General features: G+C 41.4%; 2 protein-coding genes across 2 annotated transcripts; one reads left to right on the forward strand and one right to left on the reverse strand.

The window, feature by feature from the left end:
* The first annotated feature begins 381 nt into the window (after positions 1-381).
* pabpc1l (poly(A) binding protein, cytoplasmic 1-like) lies at positions 382-6330 on the forward strand. Its single transcript, XM_072681057.1, has 15 exons — positions 382-574; positions 1214-1407; positions 1609-1724; positions 2288-2427; positions 2548-2642; positions 2732-2869; positions 2949-3044; positions 3129-3395; positions 3501-3582; positions 3868-3984; positions 4240-4376; positions 5166-5274; positions 5359-5489; positions 5610-5705; positions 6286-6330. Exons 1-14 carry the CDS (start codon positions 382-384, stop codon positions 5670-5672), a joined length of 1878 nt encoding a protein of 625 aa, XP_072537158.1. The 3' UTR covers positions 5673-5705; positions 6286-6330.
* Positions 6331-7551: 1221 nt separating this feature from the next.
* fmodb (fibromodulin b) lies at positions 7552-9308 on the reverse strand. The gene is made up of 2 exons (XM_072681058.1): positions 8366-9308; positions 7552-7703 (listed from the first exon to the last, which is right to left on the reverse strand). The coding sequence occupies exons 1-2, from the start codon at positions 9306-9308 to the stop codon at positions 7552-7554; spliced, it is 1095 nt and encodes a 364-aa protein (XP_072537159.1).
* Between the last annotated feature and the right edge of the window lie 1185 nt (positions 9309-10493).

The following is a 10493-nucleotide window of genomic DNA, read 5'->3' on the forward strand; positions in this document are numbered from 1 at the left end:
AATGTTCTTGTCACTGAATGCAAGCATGCATTCACAGTAATGCTCCAGAATCTAGTAGAAAGCTGTCCCTGGGCAGCAGAGACAGATACTCCTGCAAAAGCAGGATAAAGGAAACAATAGAAAACTGGAAGTGTGGAATGTAAACACTAATTTTAAAATGTTGTTTGTTGTTTATGGTAACGAGTGGGTAAAACTGCATCTTACTTTATATGTGACTTAGTGACTTATTATGACTATAGGAACTTGATGACCATTGCATTGCATCCTTGAAACAGCATAAAATAAGATGTTTCAGTGACCAAATTGTACGTTGTCGGTGTAGGAAAGGTAACTAATTTTATTAAATTTTTTTTTTGTGTTAAGTGTGACAGAGCTTGAAGGATGAACAGCAGTGGTCCAGCATACCCATTGGCCTCCCTGTACGTAGGCGACCTACACCCTGATGTTACGGAGGCCATGCTCTATCAAAAGTTCTCACCTGCCGGACCCATTATGTCGATCCGTGTATGCAGAGACATCATCACACGCAGGTCCCTCGGATATGCTTACATTAACTTCCAGCAGCCTGCTGATGGTGAGCTCGTACACCTTACTGAGAGCTCTTTACTGAGGAATATCTTAGTGCTCCCCCCTTCATTTAAGTTTGATTTCAGATACAAGTTTGAAATATTTATTTATTTACTGCAGTTGAGTAAAGAACACAATAGATTTTATTATTTACACAGTAGTTTTTACCTGTCACCTTTTTGCTGTTACCATCGTGTCTATCCTGCCAGTGTCCGAACTCAGTGCATCATATCAGCATATTGTTTTAGTTTTACGTCTTATTGTATAAAACTGATTTTATAGAGTAATTGGTGGATTTGTGCATCAGTCAGTGTGAGTGCATGGACACTCAAACCCGTCTTCTGCCTCTCGCTGTTTATACACCATTTTATTCACAAATTCCACTACTTTTGTGAACCTGAGACTGTAGTGAACCCATTTCAAGCACCCAAATGATTCATCCACATCAGTAAAGGTATGTTTTCACAAGAAATATGAAGAATTTCTCTAGGTTGACATGGGGGGGGTCTCATTATATAGATAGCAGAGATTATTTTGAGCATTGTGATTATAAAACCTGGATATTATCATATGCATATGACCCCAGATGGTTAATGTTTTAAATGTCTGAGATATCGCCTTTTAAATATGCTCTTTGACGCTACAGCGGAATGTGCACTGGACACGATGAACTATGAAGTTATAAAGGGCCGTCCAATTCGAATCATGTGGTCACAGCGAGACCCTTGTCTGAGGAAGTCTGGAGTGGGGAACATCTTCATCAAGAATATGGATGAGTCCATTGACAACAAGGCGCTTTATGACACTTTCTCTGCCTTTGGAAACATTCTTTCGTGCAAGGTAAGATTTGGATGATTTGTTAAAACGCAAGAATTCAACATATTGACCAAAAGTTGCTTAAGGACAAGTGGTTAAGAAATGTACAGTTACCTTTTTAAGTTGAGATTGAATATTCATTAGGATTTCTACAGGCCTTTTTTTTTAATGAGTAAATAGACAGCCGTGAGGTGCTATGGCAATAAAACGTGTTCTGTTTCATAGGTGGTATGTGATGAAAATGGTTCGAAAGGCTATGGCTTTGTGCACTTTGAAACACAAGAGGCTGCCAACCGAGCCATTGACACCATGAATGGCATGCTCCTGAATGATCGCAAAGTGTAAGCCTACCTTAGTGTATCTCTTTATATCCACAGATAAAGGCCTTTCGTAAAGTCTGATCCAAGACCAGCTTAATTTGATGCAGATGTGACTGTTGGTAGTGGTGTGTTCGGTAGTCTTGGTTTATTTGGTGCTTATAGTAAATTTGAGTACCAGGCCTCAGTGTTAGTGAAATATTACCTCATAGGTATCTTTTGACCTTTCCTTGCTCAGAAAAAAGGCAGGTAAAGATCTGGAAAGGAGTCAAGGCCAAGTCTGTCCACTGGGAAAAGAAAGTCAGCTGTCCACATTTAGGTCAGTGCATGTGAGGGAGTTTGCAGCAGGAGATGAGCTCGACACATCACTGTGTTGGTTGGAGTTAGTTGGAGCACTTCACTAGGCATGTGGAGTGAGTAGTGTAGTGTAGTGCAATGTAGGTGACAGAGCAGCCAATCACAGCGAATTACATTGATTTGGTGTGATTACTGTTTCGATGGTAAATTTTATTACTACATATGCCTCTCTCTCTCTCTCTCTCTCTCTCTCTCTCTCTCTCTCTCTCTGACTTAATCTGAATAAACAGTTTTGTAGGACATTTTAAATCTCGTAAAGAGCGAGAAGCAGAGTTTGGAGCCAAGGCCATGGAGTTCACTAATGTTTACATCAAAAACTTTGGAGAGGACTTTGACAATGAGAAGCTGCGAAGCATTTTCTCTGAATATGGTAAGGGAAGATGAACTCCACCTTTTGATGATTAACGTCAATGTAATCCTGGTACATTGGTTAGTCTATTGTACCCCTTCAGTTTTAAATGCGGCAGCTAATTAAGCACGTGGTTTACAGGGAAGACCTTAAGCGTTCGTGTGATGACAGACGAAAAGGGACGTTCTCGTGGCTTTGGCTTTGTGAACTTTGAAAACCATGAGGATGCTCAGAAGGTATGCTTGGTGCCAGTACTGGTTTTGTTGTACATGAAAGTGACCGACAGCTCGAGATTACATTTTTGAACTGCTTGTCCTGAATGTAGGCAGTAGCTGAGATGAATGGGAAGGAGCTGAATGGAAAGATTTTGTATGTGGGTAGGGCTCAAAAGAGACTGGAACGACAGGGAGAACTTAAACGGAAGTTTGAGCAGATCAAACAGGAACGTTTAAACCGTTACCAGGTAAGCACACTAGACCTCAGTCTCTAAATCTCTGCTAATGTCTGGTCTTAAGATGCTAAGCTAATGTGTTCGACTGCAGGGGGTCAATCTGTATGTGAAAAATCTAGATGATGGCATTGATGATGACAAACTGAGAAAAGAGTTTGCACCATATGGCACCATCACAAGTGCTAAGGTAAAAAAAACTTAATCAAAGCCATCCAGAAATTGGTCAGGCATGCATAAAATCTGTAATCACGTCAACTGTTTTTCTGGTCAGGTGATGACCGAAGGAGGACGCAGTAAGGGCTTTGGCTTTGTGTGCTTCTCCTCTCCTGAGGAGGCCACTAAAGCAGTGACCGAGATGAACGGCCGTATTGTCAGTACTAAACCTCTGTATGTGGCCCTGGCCCAAAGAAAAGAGGAGCGCAAGGCCATCCTCACCAACCAGTACATGCAGAGACTGGCCAGTGTGAGGGCCATCCCCAGCCCTGCCATGCCCACTTACCAGCAGAGCACTGGTTACTACATGCCTTCTATGCCACAGGTGGGCAATGGAGAGGAGCAGGCGTGAGTGAGTCACTGTGTTTAAGAGCGAAAGAGAAGCTTGTTTACTATGTGTGGATGAAGCGTTCTCATTTTGTGTAAATAGCCTCAAGGACGTGCCTTCTACAATGCAGTACCGAACCTGCGGCCTGCACCACGCTTTGCAGCTCAAGCTCCTAGACCACAAGGTAGGAAAATGGGGTGTATAGGAATGACGCTCTTGTTGTGAGAAATTGAGTTAGCTTCTGAGTTTGAGTACCATACCCTGCTTAATTGGTTGCATTAAGTGTTTAATAATAAGCTAAAAAGGTAATTTCATCTCTGCTTTTTCATCTACCCTTAATTTTACTACCCTTTGAATGCAGTTTCATTGTAAAGATGCAAAGAACATAGATGACCAACATGGCCATTATTAAATGTGTAACTGCATGAGGTATGTTTGGTACTTCATTTCTGTTCCGTCTGGTTGTTAGCTCCATACTCTGCTCAGATGGTGAGGTCGGCGATGCCACGCAGGGCCTCCACCCCCATCAGCACTATGCGCCAGGCCTCCACCCAGGCACCAGGCATCATTAACACTCAAAGAATGGGTAAGAAACTGCAGCTATGGATGAATAGAGGAGATGCACCAGCAGCACGCTTTCCCTCTTCACCTGCAGTTTTGGGCTGTCTAACGTTAGATTGCCTGTTGAGAAATAAGCACTTCATTCTTAATTTACCTCAAGGAATGTTTGTGGATCCAGCACTGTTGTATTACCATCCAATTCTCCCCTTCCCATTTTTTCTGTTTTCATGCTTTCCGTTTCCAGTATTCTGTCAGGCATGGTTTATTCTGTTTCTCTCAGCTCATATCGGGACGCAAACAGCAGGTGGACGAACTGTAGGAGGAGCAATGATGAGGGGAGTCAATCAGTACAAGTACTCAAGTGGAGTCCGAAATATGCAGCAGGTCATCAATGTCCCACCTCCTGTCGCACAACAGGTGATGTACTCGGATGCATGCAAATGTTCGCACAGTGCCTGTGCTTGATTTGTTTAGAATGGTTGGCGGAACCTGCAGACATGTTCAAGAAACACTGGTTTCTAACGCCAGGAAACATCCAGAATGTACATTAATTAATTAATCTGTCCATGGTCTCAATTCCTGATGCATGGGTAAAGCAGTAGCTGCTGTCGGCGTTCCTCTGCCTGTGATCTGTTTGTGGTGCACATTTCCACTAATTTCACAATATCCTCTGGACTGGATGCCTAGTACAAAACATGCCATTTTAGGCCACATGATGGACACTGAGCTAAAACTAATATTAGAAAGCCAACTAGAAGACACTGGTTACTTTCCCCAAGAGTACATTTACATTAGCTAACCGTTTCAATGAATCAGCAACACAGTCTGTTTTGTACAGCCAGTAAACTAATTAGTTACACTAATGTTGCTTTTACAGTAGACAAACTACAGCAGTCAGCAGAAGATCTTGAATTAAATTTTCCCAGTTTTTGCCATCAGCCATAGCAGTGGAATAAATGTTTATTTTCCTGATTACCATGCACACTGATAAGGCTATTTAATATTATTCCTCCACTGCTGCACAGGGTCTGATGTATATTTACGTTTTACAGCCTAAACTTATGACTGGTTAATGTTGCAAATACAAGCCTGTTATTTTAGCCGGTGTTGTCACGAATCATCCTAAGGTTATGCAGTGTACTGTAATGAATGTTTATAGTTAAACAAAAAATTCTGTGTTCTGATTAAATTGGCTATGTTTTGTAGGTAGTGTTACCTCCAGTTATGGAACCTGCAGTTCATGTAAAAGGTCAGGAACCCCTCACTCCATCAATGTTGGCAGCTGCACCGCTTTTGGAGCAGAAACAACTATTAGGTACATCCCCTACACTTATTCACTTGCACAAGCAAAGCTAAGATGCCTCCTAGGCTTCATTCTCTCCTTGTGATCCCTCTGCAGGTGAGCGTCTGTATCCGCTGATACAGGCCCTTCACCCAAATCTTGCTGGAAAGATCACTGGTATGCTGCTGGAGATTGACAACTCTGAATTGCTGCACATGCTGGAGTCACCCGAGTCCCTGCATGCCAAAGTAAGCATGCTGATAATTACATGTTGCACTCCTTTCCATAGAAGTGTAAAGCATAAAGTCTGTCTAAAAATGCATTGCTAATAAATAAAGTCTGATTAATCTTAAGTGTGTTTATTTTAGGTTGAGGAGGCAGTGGCAGTTCTTCAAGCTCATCAAGCCAAGGAAATGTCCCCTAAGAAATGAGGTCGTCTTTCAGGCAGATGAAACAATGCACAGGTACTAGCTGTGAACAGATTGAAGCTTAGGGAATGCTTAAATGCTTGTTTTGAAATAAGGTTTCTCCAGAAGAGGGCACACAATTCATCTTTTGTCAGTCATCTAAAAACAAATGGCTGTGAACAACCAGGAGCTCTCAAACACCCAAATAAAGAGGAAGTGGAGAGAGAAGAATAGAGGAGCTTTCCAAAAGAAGGGTGCCATCTTACCAGTTTATAACCATATAAAGAGCCGAATTTAGAGCCATGTAACAGTACCATTACACATGGCATACTACACACATGGCCATTTACTAAAAACACAAATCTATCATTCACACTGATCTCCATAGTGATTTCTGATGGTAGGTGAATGTGGTGGTTCAGCAGACCACTGTCATTGGGAACTTTGTTTGAGTCTATGGTGTTCTAATACTTAAATCAGTAAATATTAGAAACCATGCATAAAATGAATAAGTTAATTTGTTATTCGTGTTTTGGTGCTTTAAGTTAAGAGAAGCTTATTTGACTGTGCAGAAGTGCATTTTACACATGGTTTCAGGCACTGCACCTAATTTGTACCTGTTATTTTTTAATTGCAGGCACAAGCACTTAGGGTTGGTTGAGGAGGAGGAGTCCATGAAAGAAAATGAGAAACTTGGGGGGGAAAAAAATAATTAAAATTGTTGTGAACAGCCTAGTCACAGGTGACTAATGTAAAGATGACTGATGTTCAGTGTTATCTTTGTTCTGCTTTTGTTTATAAAAATGGAAAAAAAGGAAAAAAACTAATGAAAATGCTTAAAAAAAAAAAAAAAAAAATCTTTTGTTGTGCATTAAACATATTTGGGCTTAACCGCAGCCAAGTTGAAGTCTTGTGTTATATTGCAATTTTCATTTCTCACAATGCATGAGCAATAGGCTCCTAATAATTAACCTTGCACATCAGTCCACACACCCTGCAACTACTGAAGTGATCAGTGTGTAGTCCAGATGTTTAGAGCATGCTGATGTCCTCAAGCTACATTTGCACAAATTGTAAATATATTTTGGGGGGGAGGGGGGCCTGCACCTACTATAAAAAGATCAGTGATATTAAAAACTTTTTGTAAAGACTTTTACATGAGTCTTTATTGATAATTACTGTAGTAGGAACTTTATATATCTCATTTTAGAACATGCTATCGCCATGCATAGTATTCTATTGTCATGTACATACAGTATTTAAAACTACATATGTAGTGTAGTTTTCACAGGTGTCAACGCTTGGGTACTACTATACTAACTGAACAGAAAGCTGACATTTTGCAAATGTTTTCTGCATACATAAAATTTTTTTTCTGCATACATTTACATCTGATTTACATAGTAAATAGGTATATAGCTGCTTGCTAGTGGTATGATAATGTTTCAGTGATTAAGTGTTAACTATATAAATTAGGACCGAGCACAGCAACCCAGAAAACCCCCAGTAAACAGAATGTTTTCCATAGCAGAAAATGTGCCATAGCTGTTTTATTGATTTATTATTTTAATTTTTCTCAAAAATGTTGGGAGGTTCTGCTACTTTTTAAACTGCCACTAACAATTGTCTTCAGACAGCTCAACCGTTTTGTAACCATAAGCCCAACGCTTTAAGCGTCACTCAGATTTGTAATTGTTCAGAGATTGTCCAGGATTCCCATTCCTTTTCTGGAAGGTTCTCCCTTGTTCAGACTGGTTCAATAGGTTTTAAATGTTTTTCTAGTTTCCTATGGTGTTTTAAAGTTGTAAAACAATGGAGGGGGGAGGCAGGGGTGTGTGCTCTGACCTGTATAGTCGCAAAGACCATATATTGACTGATGTTAGCTTTGGTTTGTGTTCCTTGGCTACAGGTTGATGTTTGTGGCCACACGTAGGCAGAGTAAAGCCTCAGGAGGCACGTCACGGGCGCTGATCTTATTGGCTTCCAGCCGCAGAACACGCAGGTTCGAGTAGTTGGCCATGTCCACCACTCTACAGAAACTGCTGACCGAGAACTCTGTTGGGAATCAAACAGAAAAAAATACTGTTTAATTTCAACTGTAAGTAACATAAAACATCATATTAGAATTAAATGTAGACCACATTAGTGCTCATGAAATTGTTGAGAAGCATCTTAAATCCGTAAATCTCAAATCCATAGTGAAAATGCTTGTGTTTAGGTTTTTACCTGCATCAAGCTGCATTAAAGTTCTGTGATCTAGTCACACTAGAATTCTCAAAACCTTCAAGTCCAGGTTGTACAGATGAAAGAAAGAAATAATTATTTGAAAACAATTCTTTACTAAACACTGGGGTTTTATGTACAATCGAATCCACCTAAAGTAAGCAGACCAATTGCGCTCCCTCAGGCTCTGGCTGCTGATTGCATATATTCCATATTCGTGTAAGACACTATTTAAGAGTCTGGGATATGTCATTGTTGGTCCATTCAAGGCTGTGTTAAATTCTCAAAGATAACTGTTTGCATACCAATTTAGGACTAATTAGCACTAATTTACTACATCTTGGATAAACAACTAACTCCAGTTGGCTGCCTTATTGATATTTGGGTGCCTTAGTCTGAAAAACTGAACGTGGCGTGGCAGTGTACTCAACTCAAGACCAAGCAGGCAGGAGATTGTATTTGTGATTGTGTGTTTATTTATTTTTTTTCTGTACCTTTGATGTGGTTTGCCTGGAGGTAGAGGTTCATCAGGTTTGTGCTGATGGTGGGGATCTTCTCCAGCTTGTTGTAAGACAGGTCCAGCTCCATCAGGGTGCTCACGTTGAAGGCATTGGGCGGGATTCCGTTGTCTGTAAGCTGGTTATGAGACAGTCGCACGAAGCGCAACTCTGGATGCTTCTGCAGGAAATCCACAGGGATGGAGGAGATGCGGTTGTGCTCAAGGTACAGCTGATTCAGCTTTGACGGCAAACGTTCTGGAATCTTGTTTAGCAGGTTCCCACGCAAGTCCAGATAGGTCAGAGACTGCAGGGACTCCAGGGCACCACCAAGGTCTTCAATGGCATTTGACTGGAGACGCAACGCAGTCAAGTTGGTCATTCCTCGCAAGGAGTCTGCTGGGATTGATGAGATGTTATTGTGGTTCATGCGCAGGTCTTGAAGGGACAGTGGGAGCCCCTGTGGGATGTGATCCAGCTTGTTGTGGTACAGGAACAGGCGTTCCAGTTTAGGCAGTTTGGTGAAGACCTTGTTGCTGATTTTGTCAGATCTGAGCTGGTTCTTGTGGAGAATGATCCAGACAAGTCCGGTGGCGTTGTCGAAGACTCCGTCGGTGATTCCAGTGATTTGATTGTTCTGCAGGTAAACGTACTTCATGCGGAACGGCACAAAGGGAACATGACGGAGGTTGCGGCTATGGCAGTACATTGCATAGGGGTAAGCCGAGGGGCAGTCACATTCCAGCGGGCAGTCCAGTGCCTCTGCAGGTTCATCATCATCTGCGTAATTGGAAGCGTAGTAGTTACCATGACTTTGTCCGTATCCATAATTATAAGCTCTGCTGCGTAGGTAGGAAAGCCAGGTCAGGGTGTTGGTGTGCTGTGTGGCAGATAAGCCCACACATTCTACCCACAGCAGCAGCACAAGCCAGCCATACATGGTCACTGAGAAGATGAAGGGAAAGCATGGTTATGAAGTAACATTTAATATCAATAGATTCAAATACTACTGATAATCAGTTGTCTCACAACCAGGCACACGTTGTTACAGAATGCTGAATGTACAGTAGAACAAATATACAGCCATAACATTAACACCACCTGCCTAATATTGAGTAGATCTCCCTTGTGCCATCACAACACAACTCTGAAGGTGTCCTGTGGTATCTGGCACCAAGACGTTAGCAGCACATCCTCCATGGACCACATCAATGAGCTGTAGGTGCCCATGACCTTGTTGGTTCACAGATTGTCCTTTTTTGGACCACTTTTGGTAGATACTGACCACTGAATACCAGAAAAGCCTGCTTGAAAAGCCATGACCTGCTTGTCATTTTGGACATGCTTTGACCCAGTTGTCTAGCCGTCACAGTCTGGCTCTTGTCAAAGTGGCTCAGATCTTTATGCTTACCCAGTATTTCTGCGTCCAAAAAATCACCTTCAAGAGTGTTTATTTGCTGCCTAATATATTCCACGTCTTAACACATGCCACTGTAGATGAAGATAATCAATGTTTTTTTTCACTTTACCGTTGAGTGGTGCTATTGTTAGGGCTGGTGTACATAGCAGTCTGCACTTTGGATTTAAGACGCATATAAAGTGCAAAACAATCAGCTTGAATTTGACAGAGTTTGCATCCAATCTAGAACTTGGTTGCCAATTCTTTGTAGATGGTGACCCATAGATGTCACCAGATGTTGAGGAACTTCTTAGGTGGTGTTCTGCTTGGACAAGTTGGATCTTCAGTCTTGTCTTGCATTCTTAACATGGTTCCAGCCAATTATATTTCTCCAGAACTTTTTGGCCCTGAAAAAAGCCTACTATTGCTTTAGCAGTCAGCATGTTTGTTACTGTGTACTATGAGTTGAAACATCAGCCACAGTGTTTTCAGATATTTAGTTGGATCTGAATCAGAGTTCTCATTATTATCCCACAATTTTGATGAAAAAACTCATCAAACACTTCTTGTAACTGAAAAATGAAATGTTGAAATGAAAGTACAGATTTTACAGCTTGATTAACACACACCCTGCACGTTAGTGAAAGCCTTTTAAGGCTAAACATATTGGCTACTTTGTAAGAAGATGAGTGAGGCTAAAAGAGGCTAAATTAATGCTAGGCTGAC

Source organism: Salminus brasiliensis, chromosome 6 (assembly GCF_030463535.1).
Source record: "Salminus brasiliensis chromosome 6, fSalBra1.hap2, whole genome shotgun sequence".
NCBI lineage: Eukaryota > Metazoa > Chordata > Actinopteri > Characiformes > Bryconidae > Salminus > Salminus brasiliensis.

Bases quoted from the DNA above. Each gene is read 5' to 3' on its own strand.
- pabpc1l (XM_072681057.1), top strand. From the start codon at position 382: ATGAACAGCAGTGGTCCAGCATACCCATTGGCCTCCCTGTACGTAGGC. The intron at 3,583-3,867 runs GTAGGAAAATGG...TCTGGTTGTTAG, and splicing joins TCAAGCTCCTAGACCACAAG to CTCCATACTCTGCTCAGATG. The intron at 5,275-5,358 runs GTACATCCCCTA...ATCCCTCTGCAG, and splicing joins GGAGCAGAAACAACTATTAG to GTGAGCGTCTGTATCCGCTG.
- fmodb (XM_072681058.1), bottom strand. From the start codon at position 9,308: ATGTATGGCTGGCTTGTGCTGCTGCTGTGGGTAGAATGTGTGGGCTTA. The intron at 7,704-8,365 runs GTACAGAAAAAA...GATTCCCAACAG, and splicing joins CCAGGCAAACCACATCAAAG to AGTTCTCGGTCAGCAGTTTC.